This window comes from Fulmarus glacialis, unplaced genomic scaffold (assembly GCF_000690835.1).
Source record: "Fulmarus glacialis isolate BGI_N327 unplaced genomic scaffold, ASM69083v1 scaffold8677, whole genome shotgun sequence".
Taxonomy (NCBI): domain Eukaryota; kingdom Metazoa; phylum Chordata; class Aves; order Procellariiformes; family Procellariidae; genus Fulmarus; species Fulmarus glacialis.
In genome coordinates, this window is record NW_009224144.1 from 202,799 (window position 1) to 224,733 (window position 21,935).

General features: G+C 36.6%; 1 protein-coding gene across 1 annotated transcript in view; it reads right to left on the reverse strand.

Annotated features, from left to right (window-relative positions):
• PARD3B (par-3 family cell polarity regulator beta) overlaps positions 1-21,935 on the reverse strand; it is a gene marked incomplete at its 5' end in the record, with an annotated part of 291,514 nt that overhangs the window by 176,814 nt on the left and 92,765 nt on the right. The window contains 4 exons of the mRNA XM_009582067.1: positions 8,959-9,074; positions 11,220-11,319; positions 16,521-16,653; positions 20,070-20,240. Coding sequence (XP_009580362.1) covers positions 8,959-9,074; positions 11,220-11,319; positions 16,521-16,653; positions 20,070-20,240 — 520 coding nt within the window. The remainder of the gene's footprint in view (positions 1-8,958; positions 9,075-11,219; positions 11,320-16,520; positions 16,654-20,069; positions 20,241-21,935) is intronic.

Here is a 21,935-nt window from a genome sequence, read left to right on the forward strand (position 1 = left end):
CCGCATTTTCACCACAGAAGCCAGTTAGGTATTCATGGTCAGTACTTGGAAGTAATTGCTGAAATACAAGTGACAGAAGTTCTACAGCTAGTTAATAAAAGCATGGAAATTTGGGGGACTAGCAAGACCACAGATTATGAAAGATTGAATATTACTAAAACAAACAAATCTTTCCAGCTGATAGCAAACAACTGATTTTTTTTTTTTTAAACTACGCCAACAACCACAACAAACAGTAAAAAACCCCAACCCTCTATGCTATGAATCACCAGAGTATTAGGATTTCCTGTGGTAATATTATGGAGTGCTATTTTGCTTTAAGAAAATAAGTAGTATTGTTCAGCAACAGTAAAAGCACCCAACAATACCTCCATGTCCTTCCAGATAATCTGTTCATTGCCATTTCTGTGCCCTACTCAAGATAACCAAGGTAGCCATTTTATTTCAATTGCATGATTTTCAATGGTTTAGTACACAAGCAGCCTTCTGTACTGCCTCAGAAAGTCCAGGATTACTTAAAGGTCAACAAACTACTTCCAAGCTATGGCTTAGAGAAGCACAAATCAATGCTGCTGCCAATTGGGATAACCAATTTCCCTCCTCTTGCCCAGTTCAATCGCTGTACCATCATATTCTTTTTCCCCGAAACAAGGAGTTATTACTATTCACAAGATACAGGGTACTACTATTCAACTTAGTGCCTCTTTTCTGAAGGATCAGTTTTGCACGTTGATTAAGAGCTACTGAAAATCTTCTAGACGCGTGGAAGTTATTTGTATCTCTCCTGGACAAACTGCCACATACATTTGAAGACCAGCTGCAGTTCTGCTCTCAGAAAAGACGCAAACAAGGATTAAAATTACAATTAATGGGAAATAACAAGAGAGACTGAAACATCAGAGAATTTCCTGGAAAACAAATTTCCTGATACCTTTATTAGTCAATAGGAAGCCCAATATAAAATTTCTTATTATACCTTCAATTAACAAGGGCTGTATTCCCAAACCACATATACAAATGATACTTCTGTGCTTTTTAGAATCCATCAGTTTCTACGGTATAAACACATGAAAGTAAAGCAAAGCTACAAATTGGTCACTGTTTTTTCTGATGAACTGTATCCTTACCCAGTCCTTCATCATAATGAAGGCACTGCATCATCAATTAATTTTAGTCAATGATAGTGCCAATGACATAATTCTCCTGCCGTTTTTATTTTCCTGGTGAAGTGTTTCCCCATCTAGGAGTGGCATAAATCACTCGGAGAAGTTGTGTCAAATATTGGCTCACAACCATCACTTAGCAAATGCTGCCTGCTGTTCCAGGTTTGCCCTGTAGTACTGTGTACAAAGACCACAGGCTTTTATACTAAGATCTACAGGAGCAATAAAATGTGTGCATTAGGAAGTATAAACTTGCATTGTCTTAAAATATTTTCCTTCAGTGATTCCCCCTCCTCCCCTCTCTAGTGACAGTGAAACTTCACGCAAGAGCCTCATCTCTCCTGTTCTGGGGTCACTTGGTTATCCACCAGCTACTCATTCTTGAAGGATTGTGAGTCCTTGATAGATTCCTATTCAACTTTGATGTTGAAAAGCAGTGAGACTAGCAAAAAGCTTGCACAAGGGCCAATAAATTATACTTAGGAGGTAAAAAAGGTAAACCTTCTCCAAAATGGCATCTAACACAACACTTGGGATGCCCTCTTCAGCACATTCAAAGACAGGAATAAATCACACCCAAATCAAGATTCTGGATTCTTCTTCTCACCTGTACAAGATTTCCTCCAATTAGACTTTTCAGAACAATTTTATTAGAACTGATTAATACTTCAATTCAATTGTATTCAGAGAAGGTCCCCAAGGACCTTGTAACCCCCAAGGGATACATCTTGGTGTCAACACATGAGAATGAAAATGCCTAAGCTTGCATTCACTACTACTACTACTTGTTGTTGAAGAACCAGCAGTACAGTTGATGCTGTCCACCTGACACATTTACCTTTAAATGGAAGGTTTTCTCCTGGCAGAAAATAACATTGTTTTACAACTTCCCAGCCAGCGTGACAAAAATTTCGTCACTTTCTTCTAGTGGCACAGCAACTACTCATTCTTGAAGGTTACATTGCTAATTGAGGCCATCACAGCTTCCTTTACACTTCTGTTGTCTTCTCTAATCCTCTCTCACCTCTGTTCCAGAGAAACTGTACCGGGCTAAAACTGATCCAACCCCCCTGCTACACATCTCCCGCATGTCATTAACACTTCTTCCAAACTCCTAGGGTTAAACCGCAAGTTCCTAATCTAATCTGTCATTCATTGGTTGAAAACATTGATAGGGAACAGATTTAAGACAAAGTGTAGGGAAAAAAAAAAGTATTCTTTGAAGTTACTTCATTATCATCTGTACTTTCTTTCTCATAGTAGCTATACATTAATTTAATTGCTATTTTCTCCCCCTAACACTTTAATAATCTAAGTGCATTAACAGATCAACTCACTTCAAACTTACACTAAAGCAGCATAAGAAACTACCACCTCAACCATGTGTTACCATTTTCTCAGCTCTATCACCCTCACGGCTCATACGATGCTCCCAGTCTGCTCCACAGCAAGCTTCCTTGAATCTTAGATTTCTACAAAACCAGTCCAAAAAGTTGACATTCCCTCTTGCCCACTTCTGCCCTTATGCCACAGCTCACCTTCCCCTCAACTGCATCAACGCAGATTTGGTGTAAAACCAAGTAACGGAACTGACCTTGTTAAAAGCCTTTCTTTTCATACAGAATAAACCTCATTTCAGTCTCATCTTGATTCAATTCAGAGTGTCCCTATCACTTAATAAATGATTTTGTTTCATCCCCTACTTATAGGTCTTACAAACAGAAACTTGAAAGACATTTAAACTAAGAAAATTATGTCGTGTTCATTTCTAAAAATTTATTCTGCAGAGTGGCCTCAGAAAATATACATCTAATCTGACAGTACTAGAAAGTTACTCATGACATAAGCTAGAATAATTTTAAAATCTCTCTTGGTCCTTGATCCCAAAGACAATCACAGCCATAAGCAATATAGTTTTTCCTAAACCCATGACATTTTTGTTTTTGAAAAGTTTTTCTCTTCAAGAAATGATCTGTTAATTACTGTTATAAGCCAGTAACATTGAAAAGTCTTGTTAGAATTCTGAGCCATCTTCTTCTCTATTTCCTCATTAATGTTGTAATGAGCTTAATTGGCTCCTAAATGCAGTTCTGAAGTTGGTTTCAACCCAAAGCATCCCGACAAATGTATTTCATACACACAACATGGTTAACAAAATGATTTTAAAATACCAAACCACTTTTTGTCCCACTAATACCATAACTCTCACTAGAGACCTCCCAAAATGTATTCTTTTAATTGTATCTGAATCAAAACATTGTTTAAATTGAAAAGTAATCTCCATTAGCTCTGCCTGGTCCTCATTTGGTTACGTTTTGAGATATTTATTTCAATATCCAAAATTACACTCAGAATAAGAATAATCTGGTTCAGAGCAAACCACTAAGTACCTAATAGCATCTTGACTGCATTTTCCACATCCTTGTGGATGTGAAACACTGGTTTCTCTTTGGTTTGAGGTATTTTAAAAGTATGAACTGTAATCGAATGTATCCCTTCACTAATAAAGAAATTAGCATTTAGTTAAATATCGGCTTCCTTGCAGAATACTCCATACCTTACATCTTGCATATTCACTTGCTAATTATTCCTAAATACATAAATAAGTTGGCCAGTATCTTTAATAAATATGCCCCAAGGTTAAGGGAATCTGAGCATGTCTAATGACGTTTTAGCAAATAATATTTCACTCACATTTAAAATCAAGTAAAGGACGTTTCCATTTCTTCAGGCTGTAGAGCTCCATCAGTTAAGATCTATGGGGTTTTGCTTTTTATGGCAAAAGCAAGAGGGAGTTGAGCAGTACTTTGGGATAGCGGTCATGGGTTATTATACCAACATCCTCAAATATAAATCTACACAGTACTTTGCCTGAACTGATATACAATAAAATTGCTATATACTCATATACTCATATGATTCAATTTCATGTTGCTTCAGGTTAAAACAAGCCACACTTTCATGTGTTTGAATACAATTCCCATGGCTGTAGTTTTTACACTACATTTATGCATAGCCTAAATTACTCCTGTGCATAAAGATTTCTGGAAAATAAGGGTGTTGGAGATAAATAATAAAACACCTTCTTTACCTTCTTTTTCTTAGAGCACACCAATTTTCACCTTCCAATACAACATTAAAAAAAAAAATCCATATCATCATTCATTCTCCACAAAAATTACCTTTTTGATACCGTTAAAAGAAAGAAAAAACACTACTGAAAATGGATTCTGATGAATTCTATAGAAATTCTTCTCTAGACAACTGTGGTAATGTATGGGAAAATGTGTGTGTATAGAAGGTTGTGAAAGGAAAGGGAAAATCATTCTTCCAATGACTTGTATAGAAGCCATTGATTTCTTCTTCATTTTCAATGTGCCATTAAGTTTCAAAAAGAGTGTACCACTTAAGTTGGAAGGGACAACACCACATTTATTTCTAGCATTTCTGAATTTGTTTTGCTTACTTTTAACACTACGCTATAAGCACAAGTCCAAACTTGGCATGCAGTCTAAATTTGGTCAGTACAGGCATGCACTCTAAGTCAGGCTTCGGTTGGCCCTGCACAAATTCTTGAAATCACAGTGTAAGGAGAATCTTTTCTTTGCTAACATATTCAAACACCATCATCCATTAAAAAAAAAACCCACAACTGCGTGGAATGTGTCAGGTGGCAGGATCAGTAGAAGGAAAGGGGTGGCTGTAGTCTTTTGTCTCCACCAGTTCAAAAGAAAAGTAGACAAGGCAAAGAAAAGATATATCATAAGACACAGGATATGAACTCTACCAGTGATCCAGAAAGTGCTGTCGTTATCTCAACACAGCAGCAGTGAAGAACATTAGGCCTTATAGCTGATATGGAACTAATCTGTACCCTATTACTCTGAATGAAGCTGTAAATTTTGAGAAGCCTTTGACCACCCTGTAAATGATGGATGCTAAAGCAGGGAACCAGTCACCCTGCCTCCAAACACTTTGAGCAAGGACATCTGTACATACGAAGCAAGGTTCTGCTCATGCCTGCAAAACCAAAGAAATTATCACAGTACCACTATACTGGCCTTTTTGTATTTTTTTTTTTAATTTCTACAACAGTAACTCAGTAACGCACACATGCCACTGATTTTTATTTTATTTTTTAAAGTAGATTCAAGCAAAACCTAACTCATCTGCAAATAACTTGAGTTCTTCAAATACACCAACTCCAGACAATGCTACTTTTGGATTCATGCTATTTGCGAATTTAGCAGTTAAGACTTGTATCAGTTCATCCGACTCACGGCACACGACGGCATAGAGCCCTGCCTAAACAACCAGGTGGCAATGGTTCATGCCCTCTGCTCCTGTCCAGCTGTGTAATCCACAACACAGAAATGCACCAAGAGTCAATAAACCAAACCATACCGGCCCTACTGGCAAGTAACCTACAGCTTTTGCTGCATATGCCAAGTTCCTTTCATTGCAGGATTTGCTCTGGAGAGTGACAATACAAATCAATGCAACATGTTAGCAGTACTGAACACTTTTTGATCACCCATCCTTATTTCCTGATATTATTCACTGAGGATATAAATTTGTAACTATAATAATTATTATTTTGTAAATAGATATGACTGGAAAACAGATTAAGCACTCAAAGGTTTCTGGGCCTAAAATATATAAAACTGAAAAGATAAACATCAATGTTAAATGGGTTTACATTGTGAATGTATGTAATTATAGACTAGTCTTTACTTAAAGTAAAGACTTCTTGTGCACACATCAACCCTCATCAAAGCCAGAAAGACCCTTACTATACAATTTCATTAGCTCCCTAATTTGACGGATTTACTATTTTCTCATAAAGTTTACAATTCGTGGCAATATCTGGATTCTCGGGTCTCTTGTGTTTAAAATTTCCCGTTATCTGCCTTTGATGATCCTTCTGATGGTGATGCCATTATGTAATCCATGCCTTTAGAATCTTATAATTAGTTAATGGATGCATTATATATGTTTCAAGGTAAAGTAGAATATTTCATAAGTGAATAGCAGTACACATTTCACATTTATGACCTGTATTACACCAATTCTGTTGTCTACTGAGTTCATGACGTTATTCTGGTCTAGAGACATCCAGGTGATTTCTGGACCTTGTAACCTGGAAGGCTGGTTATGTCTTCCCAGATCTGCGGAGACACCTGACTCAGAGACAACTTGGTTTAAAAGGAAAGAAACTGCATCTAAGTCACATTTTGTAAGGTCTCAGAGCTCTCCTCCTGGACTCCAATTCTGTGATTTTTCTGTTCATCATGTTAGATTTATTTTGGAAGGGATTGGCAGAACTTGAGAACAAAAGAAAAGTAGTAAGTGGACAGCATCCCATGACTACTGGAAAAAGAGGGCCTAGCAGTTACACAAGCATTTTCAGAGAGGGGACACCTCTTCTTTGTTACCAAATCTGCCGCATAGTTCCTCTGTGGTTCTGAACAAATCTTTCTCACAACCTCAACTCTGGGTCTGGAAGATGAATTCAGCAGCATTTCCCATCTTTTTTTTTCGTGGCAAACAATGCACTGAAATCAATAACGGGTACACAGCTGCACGCTGGGATGAGAAGTTACTATGGGTCACGACTGCAGTTACGTAATGAGCAAAATATGAAAACAAACTAAGAAATAACCTTCCTTCCCCAAAAATCCATTTTGGAGTATGCATTGTATGAATGTTCTATTTGGAAGCACAGTTTTATATACCAAATTATTGGGATTTTATTTGCATTAGAAGCATTTTATACTGCAGTTACTTCACTTAAAATTTTCCTGTTTCTTTTCCTTTTACCCTTCCAGCCAGAAGCTTCTGCTTAAAATCTTTCCAAAGGTGGAAAGTCAAACATGGTACTTCACTGCTTGCTAGAGACTGCAAAAGGTCCTACTTTCATCTTCCTCAGTTTATTTGCCAAGCTACGCGCAAGCAATTTTACTTCATCTATTGTTATTTATATAACACGGGATGGGTGCAGTTCTTTCATAGTCCCTCCAGTTCTTTAAATTATCATCTCAGGTAATAGATTCACCTTCACATCACCATATACGAGAAGGTTAAAACATTAGTGCCTCCAATCAGACTGATTATTATCCCTTTTGTTTTTTACTTTCATAGCAGAAGGGGCATTTTCAACAGCTACCTTCTACGACCAACAGTTTTTGAAAGATCTTAAAGACATCTTCTTACCCAATTTTTATTTTATTTTTTGCACCCAATTTTATTTTAGTTTTTAACCTCTATAATTTAGTGACTCATACATTCTCAAAGCATTGTTTCTAGGTGTCAAGAGCAGATTGCTTATACAAATTTGAATCTCGCAATATAAATGAACACAGACCAGGACAAAGGGCAGTACCAGCTAAATACGCTCTCAAGCACGCTCCCATTGCCTAATTTTACATTGGTGCTTGTGAGCATTCTTTCTAGTGACTCCTGTGGGAGCTGTAAGTAAACCTTTCGTAAAAGACGACTCAGTAACGTTGAACATTATTTTTTCTAGTAGACTACATATAATATACGTTTTGACTCAAGTCTGTAAACTCATTCCTTTGTTGAGGAGCATTTCCATTCTTAAAAAAAAAAATCTAATGCATTACTGTTCGTCAAAACAGTGGAACAGAACTGCAAAAGGACGCATTTCTGGTCTGGTAATGCAGTAGCTTTAAAATTCTGCCTTAAGAACTCCCCTAAATGAATTCTTGTCCATTCTTAACCTGCCTTAATAACTGTTTAACTTTTCTTATACTCCATTAGAGCAATACACATATTTTATGTTACATTAAAATACTACATTAAGATGACAACAAAAATCAACAAAACAAAAACTAAGACCAATCTAGAGCATTTCAGGAAAAAAAAAAATCAGCACCACCAAAAAGCTACCTTGAAACTATGTATGAAATAAATCATTTTCTATTAACGATGTACAAAATCTGATCGAACAAAACACACAAATCTATAATTAAAGACATCCTAATGGTAGGTCTCAAAGTTACTCCATCAACACTTGAATTTGAAAAAACAGATAAAGAATGAGTGCCACAAAGAAGAATTAAAAGGAAAAAGAAAAGCTTATTTGGTTTTCTTTGAGGCTTAAGAACTTTGCGAATTTTTCCTTGAACTCTCATTAAAACAACTTGGTTTTCAACTGCAATAACCCTTCAATCTTCCACCCGCAAATGCTTTCCAGTATTGAAAGAACCATTTACTTTCTGCTTCAGCCACCCTGCAAGATGTTCTGCACAGCATTGATGGGTAGAGGACCATAACCTTACCACTCTTCAAGCATTTATAAAGATCTACTGCAACACTTTGCCTGTGTTAGTCACTGTCAATGAAGACATATACAACTTGTCTTAGGGAAGTTAGCCTTTGTCCATTGTAGTTTTGCAATCATTTATATACTATACGAAAAAGACTTTTGTTATTGCTGTTTTGCTCTATTTTTTAGGCATATAAAACTTGTACAGCAACTTTTTCTGCTCATTTTTACAAATGCTCCCTCTTTTCCTCAGCTAAAATTTCAATACAATGGATAGAAAGGCCTTTAAGAAAAAAAAAAAACAACAAAAAAACCTTTCTTCAGCTTCAATAAAAAGGGTACTTGCAATTAGATGCTACAGGAGGCAGACCATTGTCCCCATCACTGCAGCTCCTCTGCAAAACTTACTCTCTGATGCTTGTGTTTAAAAAACAAAAGCAAGAAACAGATGGTGCAGATGGGCTAAGGCTAAAAAACTGAACTGTATGTCACCCCACCCCTTCTTACCCAGATCCATGCTTTTTGAGGCTTTCAGATTAATTGATTCAGACTGCTTGGCTGGTGTCAAAGATCTGAAGTTGACATGCTGATCTGTTAAATGCACTGCTGAATTTATGATAGGGCTGCAGGGGGAAAAAAAAAAAAAAAAGATGTGTAAAATATTTAGGCACCAGTTCAAAACACAGGTGAACTAATTAAAGCATGCACAAATATACGTGTTTCTTCCTCCAGTTGCTTGCAGCCATGCATTTTAAAATCAGTTATTGATCCTCAACTTTCTTTTCTGAGACTTAACACCTCCAGTCACTTGTTTTTCATCACAGATGCAAATATAAATGTAAATGCTTAGAGATAATTGCTTTTAAACAACTCATATTTTATTTAGCAAAAGAAGAGAGGAACATACCAGTACTTGCTAATTTTTTTTTTTCTTTTTGCATTTTACCACTGCATTTCCAAATAACATGCTACAGAAAGTTGGAAAAATACTGCCAATGTACCTGGCTCAATTCTACTTCATCTGCTAATATAAAGTTATTTTACAGCCTTGCACCACTTCTGCAGAGGCTGGAGCCTGGAGGTCTTATGGAAGGTGCCATAACACTCTGAAGAAGCCCAAGGTATTGTGGTTTCGTTTTTGGTATTGTTGTTTGGTTTTTAATTATTGTACTTCAAGTTAGTCAAATATCTAAACATTTCAAAATTCCACCTGAGTGAAACTCAAAGTAACTTTCACCTGTGAGGAGTCAAAACACCTCACTGCAATGCATCTGACATCTTCTGTCAGATGAATTTTCAATTAGAAACACGAAATTTTTTTTTGTTTTTTTAAATACTCTGAAACCAAAAAGCAGTTTCAAAATTAAAGAGATTTATTTCCAAACTGTTCAATCAAAAAGTTTGGTTTTACAGTGTCAAAACACTTTCCCCAGTTTTTTGTTGAAACACAATTTCAGCGAAATCAGCGTGACTTGACACAGCAATTCAATTTCAATGGAACTTAAGTTCCAAATGGAAAACCAATACAACACTGGAAAAAAGGCAGGGTGAGAGAAAGGGCCTGTAAATTTACCATTATTTTAATACATCATTATCATTTAAGAGAACGTTTTTGTTTCCAGCTTGTTGAAAAATTAGGAACAGATTCTAGCAAATAACTGCAGTTGAGAATTTAATGCAGAGTTCTATTAGTCTGTGTAGACTCCTGTTTGTTTACCATGTCATACATACCTGCCTGGGAGACCAGAAATTATGAAATCACTCTAGTGAAATTACTCCATGTTAGCAAAAAGAAAATAGTTACAAGAGCCTTCACTGTATGAAGAATTCAAGGTATCCATAAAAAAATATATCTACTCTTCGATACTAAGTGCAACCAGTCATTTGAAGGGTAGCTTTATTCACGTCCATGCACACAAGGACAGAAGTATGGCTAAGTTTTTAGTTGAAATGCATACTTTCCTAATATCATTGGAAGAAAACAGTTGCATGACTGTCAAAACTGAATACACGCAAAATGAGTAAATAGTGTTCAACATTGAATTTTCAACATCAGACGTATGATAGGTTGAAATGATGCTTTGATTTGAATCCTGTGCTACTTGAGACAAAGTACAGGTCATCATGAACTTCAACATGTTAACACTTTTTTCTGCACTTCCAAACTTCCGAATTTACTACGGAAATTAAAGCTTGTAGCTGCCATCAAGCACACCAGCCTTTACAAAAGGGATTCTTAAAATATATGAAAAATCTACCCAATGCATTTACAACTGGTAAAGTGTCCATTAATTCTTCCCCGACACATTTCAATGTTCAAACTTACTGAAGCTTCATTTTGTAACCTCAAGAAAGTCTTTGGCTGATGTGCTGCATCAGAAGATTCCGTTTCCTACAAACGGAATTTGGCTAGAACTTTTAAAGCTTTAAGAGACTTCAGACACTGCATCCACACATAGCACCCATTAGTATAGTTTCAAATTCACTTTTTTTTTTTAAATTGGGATTATGTTTTGGAATTATTTTTGTTTTACTGAACACATGCTGGGTATTGTGATCCATGTATCATGGACAGCAGGCATACTGCAGCTTATGAACTGAAATGAACAATGCACTGAATGCTAAAATAACATTCCCAGCTTATATTAAAGGATCATCCAGGTGACTTTTTACAAAATAAAAAGTGATTTTAAAATCAATTAGAACTACTATCGCAACCACTAATGGGTAATTAGGGTTATAACTATTAAGAACAGCCAAAGTCCAACCTATGATTATAATCCTCATTCAGCAGATCCTCACTGGGATGCGGTGGGAGAGGTGGAGGGGTTTCGTTTTCACCATTGCCACGATCAGACACTGGCAACTCTGAAATAAAATTTTAAAAGGGGTTAAATAAGCCACAGAAACAAGTCCATTACACCAGTTCACTGATCAATGACTGGACTGGAAGGCCTCAAGCAATGCTGAAGTGAGACACAAATTATTCAAATCCCTAAACTAACTAAACTAGAATTAAAATCACATCAAGCAGAAAATATACCCCTTAGGATTTCCTGAAGAGCTGATTTTCAGATTTGCATATGCACAATTAAAGAAAAATATAGGGAAACTTTGTGCTTATAGTGAAGTTGAGTGCGAGGCACAAACTGCTTTACTCCATTTGAGTGGATTTTCGCTCCTACATAGCTGCATCCTAACTGATTGTAGGTTCATGCTTTCATTCTCTTTGATGGGGAGCATTTACCATCTTTCATGTACAGAAGAGAACCACATTCTCAGCAAAGAGCTCAGAGGAAGAAAAATTTCTGTTATCCCATGGCAAGAGAAGAAAGAGGCATTTCCGAATTAGAGTCTTCATTTTCCTACCATTATGGTAATTCCTTCTTTACCTTTACAAAAGGCATCCAGCTCATACCAGAAAATTACTTTGGACCAAAAAAACCATGAACTACTCAATTAAACCATTCCAGTGGTTTGCTAAGCAACAACACTTACATACCTGCAGTGTTTAATATGACTGCTCTGCCTGTTGTAGGCCACTTCATTATTGTCCTGTAAATTCACCTCTCAATCTAAAGGTCTAATTTTATAAGAAATCCCTACATTTTTCAATGTAGAATATGTCTTCTTCCCTCAAAAACTTAACAGGAAACATGGACACTTAATAATTCTTGGGTGGCAGGTAAGCAATCTAACAATACTAACATAGCACACTTTCATGGGACCTGTTCTGCTGCGTTGAATGTTGCTAGTGTTTTTGCACAATCCTGCATGAAAGTACTAATCTAACCTGAGAGAAAAAGGGTTTTCAAGAAGGGGATCAAGGCAGACAGCAATAGATAATATTTACTAGATAAGAGCACCAAGATAGTTCCCTAAAAGCAAACAAACAAAAAAACCCCTGACAAAACCACACTATTAGCTCAAGCCTCCTATAAAACTCCTACTAGCTGGATAGCCTCCTAAAGATCCAAAACATAAGAAATAGTTCAAACCCTGTATCTCAGGAAAAGTGAGAACATCATCAGAAGAATCTGAACGTGAGCAGATCAGGAGAAAAGTTCTAGCGAGACCTTAAAAAATATTGATTGCCAGTCTGATGCAGAATACAGGCATGCTACCTAACATATATGCACACTGGCTTCTTGCATTATGATCACATTCTTTCAGGTTGCAACTTAAGGACAGGAAACAGAGATGAGGAATAAAGGGCAAGTTCTCACAGTAAAAAGAATTTGGAACAAAGGGAAACTCATGCTGTTCAATGTAATTAAATAATAATTCAGAAACATACTGAAAAGGTGGCAAGGGTAGTTGGACATATGTAGAAACACTCCTACAAGGAACACGGACTAGGATTCTTCGGTTTAGAGTAAGAAGCAGTAACAGGGGATACAAGAGGGGTCTATGAAATTGTAAAAGCTACGCATAAAGTGAAAAGGAAGCTTTCACTGACTGTCTCATACACAGTAACTAGAAGGCACCCAGTGTAACTACCAAGTAGCACACCTAGAACAAACACAAAGTAGTATTTTTTCCTGCGCAATTAAATCATGGAACTCATTGCCATGAGGATGTTTTGGAAACCAGGTTTAAAAAAAAATATTAAGAAATGGACTGAAAGTTAGAGAGGTATCAATGGCACAATGGTTCAGACAGAACCATTAGGAAGTCCCTAAACCACTTACTACCCAAAGTAGAAAACAGATGCCTGAATGGAAGGGGGGAGGAAGGGGGGGGGGAAATCAGACCACACCCTACCCTGTGCCTTACCCTCTTTCAGCAGCCTCCAATAGCCGCAGCTGGAGAGATTGAGCATATCATGTAGTTATATTAACTTTGATTCACAGTAATTGATATGTCATTTTACAAAGGCTGTTTGGTGATGGGTTACCACTGGCATTCTTCTTGCAGTACAGAAATGGTACACACAGAAAAATGTCAGACTTCGTGAGCGAATCGGAAATGATCACAAGGGACTACAGCTCCCAGCAAAAGAGTGAGACAATTTAAGAGGCAGTCACTGGCTCCATGTTCAAGACCTCAGGAAATGATCTTAACAGATCCAGAGAGATCAGAGGAACAGCTAAGCCACTAAACAAAATGTACTGAATTTTCAGGTATTAAACAGTTTAGGAGAGTAAATAATTTGAGTCTGTCTATAAGATACATGTAATGTTTACAAGCAAAATTTAAACATTAGTTTAAAATTTCACTTCTTAATTTTCTATCTTGACATTACCACACATGGATGAAAACAGAGACGCTTGTATAACTATGAAGACTCAGCAGTCTATGGTAGTAGGGAGAGTTTATGATTATTCTACTACTTAACCAGACAGATGACAGCATTTTCCCTATAACCATTTATAATGTAGGGCTATAAGAAATATATAAGAACCTCTAATGAAACACATTCCAGTAATCTTTCAACACCAGAAATGTAAAGCTGCTGGCACTGAAGTATCAATTCTCAAAGAGGTTGTTCTAAAAAACACTGAATCTGTGCAACAGCTTGGCAGCAAAAGAAGTGAGGACCTGAAGGCAGCAAGTATTACTCATGCAAAAATAGAACAAACAATGGCATTTCAATATTGGATTAGTATCCCCTCCCCCTTTATTTAAACATCCACAGGCAAGACAAAATGTAATGTTTTGGCTATAACCACTTTTCCCCAGACATTAGTTTTTCTTGCTCATGTATAACAAAAGAGACTCTTAAAACAAACAGCAATATTAGCAGGCCAAGCTTCAGTGTATTTTTGCTGAGCTTTTGTAAGACTTTTACTGGTAGGAGCAGTGAATGATACTGGAAATAACTTATTAGAAAACATTAATTGAGAAAGTGACATTTTATTAAACATAATACAGCTCCTATCATTAAATTCTTACATTAGATCCCGTATTATGTTAAAAATCTCTTCTATCTTTTATTTGTAAAAATATACCAACTGTCATTCTAGATCTGGATAGTACACCATCAGAATGTACAAGGGACCGTTCCTGCCTGTCACAAGAAGTTCACTATGTTGGTGACCCATGTCCTTAAACAGACTCACAACCTGAAGTTCATAACCGAGTTAAATGAGGGTTGTGCATAGGTGTAGTGTTTTGCCTTTACAGATGCCTTGAAAGATTGAGGACAAAACTTTAAAAGAAACAATACACAAAAATTTTTGAACCAGTGACTGGAAATAAGTGACAAGCTCATATGGAAAGCAGAATGAGTATTAGTTTAATAATAATTAGTACTATGACTTCAAAATTAGAGAAAGATTTCTACAGTGTGCAGGACTACTGTAAGCCCAAAGTGTCCTTCACCAAGAAAATTTCAGATCAGAGCCCTACAGCAGACACCCTGCTGCTCAAAGCACCTGTGCAGATCTCCAGTAAGATCACTTAAATTTTACTCACCAAATGCCAAATCTTCAACAGAAATCGCAATACAATGATACTTCTAGTAAGTGCTAGAAACAGCTTCATCATCTGTTGTCCATTGACTCCAATTCCAAATTGCTTCCAGGCCATGGCTGGGAAGCCCCAGCCATGCCAAACCCTCCCTGACAACAGGCCTCAGCAGCACTCCTGAGCGTCCTTTTCCACATCCGACACACATTCTCTTCTGAGGCTGTCATATTTTGTTGCTGTAATGCCTTCTTATCATCATTCTTTAATTAAAAAGATGTCTATTGAAAACAATTTTATGAATGAGTTGCACACTAGTCATCCTGATTTTTGGATCGCAGTTGGAGAATCCTTATCTTAAAGTACAGCTCTTCCACATATTTTGTTTTGAACTTTATTTAAGTGACAAGTTACCTGTTGCCATTCACCTGTATCAATGGCTCCAGACCAGTTGCTTATATGTTTTTTAAGGAAGTGTTTAAAGGTATTTGCTGCTTTCTGATCCTTTGGCAATGGCTAACTCTACAGGCTAGCTCCGAGGATGACCCTTTTCTCCTGTAGCTACAGAATCAGTGCAAATTCCATACAAGAGAAATACAAGGTAGATCTAAACAAAAGGATCTGATCTTTGAATATTTACAATGCTTGAGTCTATATCTAATTATTTGCCTGGAGTCACATTGCCAAAATACTGAGGTCAACACAAATGATTCACCCCTAAATCATATGGGAGTTTCTCTTGAGCTTTACAGATATGGGCTCTTTGGTTTTGGTTAAAAGTACCCCACACAGTCATCACAGCAGCCTATGAAATTAATTTTTGCAGGCCACCCAGATTCCACAGTTGTCTAGGGAAGTGGGGAAAAATCATGCATAATTCAACTACATCAAAGAAAATCTTTTTTTCCTACTGGAAGGTATTTAAGTACGTGCTTGGCTTGAAGGATAAGTGCACACTTAAAAGGATAGGGGTCAAGACCATATCAAAAACTTAAACTTTTCAAATAACTAGTATCTTGCTCAATCAGGTGCAAATTGGACAGATAGTACAGTATGACATCAGAAATGAAGGAAGACAGGAAAATAAGTGGTGTTAAAAGCTCTTACTTATATGCTTGTATATGCTCATACATGTAGGTTTTCTTTGTACAATGTACATGTGTACCTGATTTTTTTTAATGAGTTCATTAATATAATTCCAATTTGTAAATTAAGGGAATGTTTCTAACCTTTGAACAAATTTTACCTTTAAGTCTAAAATAAGCAAGTATACTTTATGAATATCACACTTTTGTATAAATTCACTTAGCTTATAATAATCTGGGATACAACCTAAGAATTCAATGCAAAAATCATTGCACTCATTAAAGATATATAGAAAACAAACATTTTGACAACATATATTTTGCACTCATCATTTGTTTTTTATCCAACCTTACGTGTTGGGGCAGCGAGCTAGAAACTGTTACTTAAACTGGAATTTGTGCCAGGAATCTAATTCACAACTTCTGAGTCAGCTCTCCCACCCTCGCTGGATCTTCAAGCCTCAATGTAACATAGTGCGCACTTATTCTAATTAACTGCTTTTCTAATGGCTGTGGATTTCAAAAAACAAAACCACAACGCACTTTCTTTTAGCACAGACAAGGATATCTAGAGACTACCTTTCATTCTTTCCTGAGGACTGCACGTTACAAATTGCTGAAGAATAGTATCATTGCGTCGGGAAGCAGCTGCGAAGTTATGACTCCCGTCAAAGGCCGATTTTTGAAAGAGTCCTTGGTCTGAGCGTTCCTAAGGGAAAACCAGAACCACACATAGTAACAAAAAAATTAAATGTTCAACAATGCAGAAGATCAGCCATCACTACAGAGTACACAAACACAGTGTAATGTGATGTTCACTGTACATTGCTTCCTTTCAAATAAGAAACTTGAAAGATATTTTCAAAAGAACTATCTGTTTTTGCTGACCATGAAATAAGACAATATCTAAGCAGTAACAATCATTAAGAATGATGCACAAAAATGAAGACTGTTTTTTTATGACCCACAACTGGCTTCATTCAAATTCTCCATCTGGGAGGGCAGCTTGTGACATTGTCAACACAAGAACACGGGCAATGCCAATGGTATTTTTCTGCCAGCCAGCTGGTTCCCTTCTCTCAGAGACTGAGTGCATATGTTCTGATGATCACACACTAGCGCAGTTTTGCAAGTAAGGAATTACACGAAACTCCCAAACGCAGGTCTTCTGGCTAGCAGCTAAACAAACTCCTGTCACACCTCTAGTCAGCTTTTCTTTTGAGACATTTCCCCCCCCCATACATGCCATACCGCCTAATTTATTCTCCTGAGCAGTTGCTCAAAAGAAAAAAGGGGAAGGAAAAAAAGAAAAAAAAAAAAAAAGAAAAAAAAAATCACAGTTTCTAAAACTGGGACAGACCCAGAAAGATGTTTCTGTACTTGTTATTCAGGGAAAACAGAAAACCCTCACAGGGGAATATTATGGCTAGTTTTCAAAATAACCTTTATAGTTTCTGTGATTTTGTATCTGTTTTTTGAAGGGATCTCCAACTGGCTTCTGTTTTTAAAATGCATGTTCATTATGCCAGCAAATGCTACACTAAATATATCATTCCTTAAATTTCATAGTCACATCTACAGAAGAAATGCCTGTATCTAACCCATATAATTTCTTCGTAAAATGACGCAAAAGGTTTAATGCATTGGCAAGTGATTGCCTGCAAACCAACACGTAAGAAAGGACAGCGTGTTACATCACCTTGCAACATGCCTTCCAAGTTAAATAATAATAAAATTAAAATCATAAAATAATAATTAAAATCAAACAACAATAAAATGATAAAAATTATGATAGAATAACAACAATACTAATACTACTACTAATATGGCAAAAAATGCACCTCAGAACTTAAATCAACGCTGGGATGCTCATGGTGACAATATGGCTACAAACGTAGTCTCAGTGGACAGGCGCCACATGCAACATTCTCTCCTTCTCAGTGTAGCATGAGCCATTTGAAAAGGCTATTTTGAACCTCTGTACAGAAACACGCACAGCCACTGACAATTATGTTTCTTCTCACTACTGGAAATTCTTTAGTTTACATAAGATTCCTTACCTCGTGAGGTCCACATTTACTACTTTCTCATGGATACCACTAGCTAAATTAAGCCTTGCAACATCCAAACTACTACTACATCGGAGACTTGTACCCAGTGGGATAGGGAGCCTTAAATTAACAGCAACAACAAATCTGCTTTTCCAGCTCTTTGATAAATGACACAATCAATATCCCAACAACTGATCAGCAACCAGCCTAATTAGAGTATTCAGCTTATAAAACATAGCTGTCATGGAAGACCTCCATTAGTGTCCTGGCCAATAAAAACAATAATGCATTTCTAAACGTATTCTCCTTCTACCAAACTGAGATGCAGTACTCGGGAAGCTGTTTGGGGAAAGGAAAGAATGGGCAACAACCCAAAAATGGTCTCCAGACTTAAATGGAATTACAACTGAACCTAAAGACTACCCTATAAAAATTAATTCCTGTCTAAAATGAATTTGATTCAATCAAGACCTCATTATGCATTCTTCATAGGGCATGAGTCAAGATTATTTACCTCTTTCATACATCTGGATAATACACAAAACTATACACTTAACTATAAAAGGCAGCCTCATACTTTTATTAGGTCAATCTGATGTTTGACTGGAAGTTTTTTTTTTTTAAATTTGGCTTTTGTTAAATGAAGAAAACTTGCAGGAGTGAGCTTTATTTGAAGGTGAACTATCTTTCTTATGTCACAAGAGTGCACAATACATATAACATATACTTTATAATTCTTCCTTACAGCATAATGCTATGTCACATAGAAAAGGAAAGCAAAAATGTGTTTTCCTCTAACATATTCTAGGATTGCTAATAATATTTTTCATATTTTCCTGGCATGATTGACATCAGTGAGACTTTTGCAAAGTGTCCTCCCAACAAAGGTAGAACATAATGTTAGGAAAGTAACAGACCTCTAAGTCTATTTCTCAATCAATGATGGTAGTAAACCAAATAGAAAATTATCAGGAATATATTAAGTGTTAATTAATACACCTGTATCTTTTTATATTAAGAGAATATACCTGTATTCTCTTTCTCCCTCTGATATTTTATGCAAATACACCCACAAACATGATTGTTCTTAACATTTTAAAATGTTCCAGCAATGCTTATTTAATAAGAAGCCTGAAATCATCTCTTGGAATTCTATAATGAGATTTACTACAACCTTTTATACCGCAAATCCACTTGCATGTATTTTTATTCTAAGGAACTGTGCAGATGTTGAAAAACTATTAAATATTTACTCAAAGGTCAAAATTAAAACTGGGATGAGTAGTTAGGGCAGCCAGTATACATACATACATATTATCTATGTAAAGATGAAGGAAGAGTATGCATATGTGCATGCATGCATGCAAAAGAGGGAGCAAGGGAGATCATAAAACCCATCCTTTTCAAAATAAGAGGCAATTGGCAAACATCAATTTATATGAGGTCTAGAAAACATAACCGTTAAAATTTCCTTCTTCTCTTATTTTGTTACCTTACTTAAGCAAGTTTTATTTCATCATCTGAGAAACCCATCCTGAAGGGTGGCCTTCATCTGACCAGGAAAAGTAAAATACTAATTCCTTGAAGGTTAAATAAAAAAATATTTAAAAAAAAAAAAGAAGAAGTGGAGGGACAGGACAGGACAAGACCAGAAGAACACACACACAAAAAAGCAAGACTGCAGTAAAATCGAAGTCACACTAAGACGTTAAGGTCTCTGATCATGACAACAAAATAAATCGGCTGCATCCCTCCCTGCTGTTGCCTTGAGGAGGTAGCAGGTAGTCAAAACTACACCAACAATTAATCCTAATTAAATCCTTTTTGGGACCACGTTTGTTTTTGTTCTAATACTTGTCAAATTAAAATAAGAGGCAACTTTTAGCCTGGCCTGTTGAGGAACCACAAAACCAGGAGTTATCAACCAGAAACACTGTGTGAATCCTGACTCCAGGAAGTCAAGAATTCATTCTGCCAGCAGGAGTTCTCTGTGACCAAGACTGTAGCCATCATCTCTTGTATGCAAAAACACTGGGACTGGAAAGACATTTAATAAATGTATTTACTGCTTCACCTCTGTCTGCACCTCTAGTCTCCGGAGAACCACCAGCTGGATCCTCCCACGAATGTTCCCCTCCATGGACATGGAGCGCCTCAGTGTTTCCATCGCCTCACGATTTGACTTGCCCAGAAGTGACTCCCCATTTACCGCAACAAGCTGATCATTTACTCGCAAACGACCATCCTACAAGCAAAAAATAAAAACAACATATTTTTTTTTAAAAATAAAGATTTATTAGGCAGAGGTGCTACATACAGGAAAGCAAGATGCAGACAATCAGACATTGCTTTCTAAAATTTAAGAAACAAGAGACTGCGTAGTACCAGGTCTTTAAAAAGAAGAATCTTTTGTGTCCATTAATTGACCATTTTTTTCCTCCATTTACTACATTTTGGGAAGAATTCATAGGGCAATTACAAACGTGGAAGTGCATGCGCACACTGCTTTTTTTCTTGTACGTACAATTTAATTTGTATCAATTCTAAAAAGAAAACATGAAAAGGAGCTTTTGATTAGTTAAAAGGACCACACCATAGCTGTTAGTATCTGCAATGCAACCGCGAAGGAGTACTGCAACCTATTTTCCATGCGTTGTTATCTGCTATTAGGGTCTGGTAAGAAACAGCTCCAAAAATTTTGTCTTATAGTTCCGCTATGTCTATCTTGTCACAATTACCATGCCACCATATGGAGTAGTGTTCTCAGTTCAGAATGGTCATTAAGACTTAAGCATCCTTATTTTAATTAATGCCGTCCATGTATTTTAACATCCAAACCTGCTGCCAAAAACAAAATTAGGGTTGAGCTATATCAAGTAGCCTCTGCTTTGAAAAAAGTCATTCAGTTTCATTGCCAAGGTTAACTGACATTTGTGGGTGTAATAAAATCGTGGACACTGCTATTATGTGATTTAGGAGTCTTACTGCTGTTGTCATTATTATCTGTGATTTCTTTTCACAAAAGCATGTACCATGGACTTTTCTCTCTTTAACAAGAAAATAAGGTCTATTTAATTAAGAGACAAGAGTTTCTTTTAAAAGCTTGTCGAGTTCACAATTATCAGGTTGGCATCAGACCTCAAAGACGGAAGAGAAAGAGTAAAAAACTGAAGACATCCAATATAGAAGGGCAGTGACAAAAGAATAACAGGGAAAGAACTTGCATAGCAATACATTGCTTGGTTAGAATGAATCTGATTCATTCATAGGCTCATTACATACTCTTCATAAGGCACTCATCCGAACTGTTTACATATTTCATGCAGCTGAGTAATCAAAAATATATATACTTTCGATTTTTATTTTTTCTATCACTAAGATACTCAATTAACTATTCGGCTATTGCTGCCAAGTCTAAGTCATTTGTGCTCAAGTGAGTTACAGTAGCTGTGACAAACCCAGCTTTCTTAAGTGTTATTTTTGTTGGAACTGGGTATCATCATTACCACAGCAGAGTATGAATAGCCACGGAGCTGAAGAAGAACAGCATATACCAGAATCCAAAATAAACTGGGAGGGACAAGAAGACAGAAAGACAGAATTGGGAGATGAGTCACTCAGTGAAGGAAAATGAAGAGAAATAAAACTTTTCTGGGGAGGGTATGAAAATAGAGGATAGGAAACAGCAATGCCATTTGGAAAAGATACTGAAACCTCTCCCACCTCTCTACTGAATATTTCATGCCAATATAAATTTATATACAGCCAAAGTGAAAAAGTTAACCCCACCCTTCCTCTACATACAAAATGATGCCATCACATGTGCTAAAGTTTAGTGAGAGAAGAGTTAACATTGTTGAACAGGGAGTTTCATTATTTGCACATGTTGTAATTCCTTTGTGTTCTATCAAAATTTGCTGGAATGAATGGAGCCATTCAC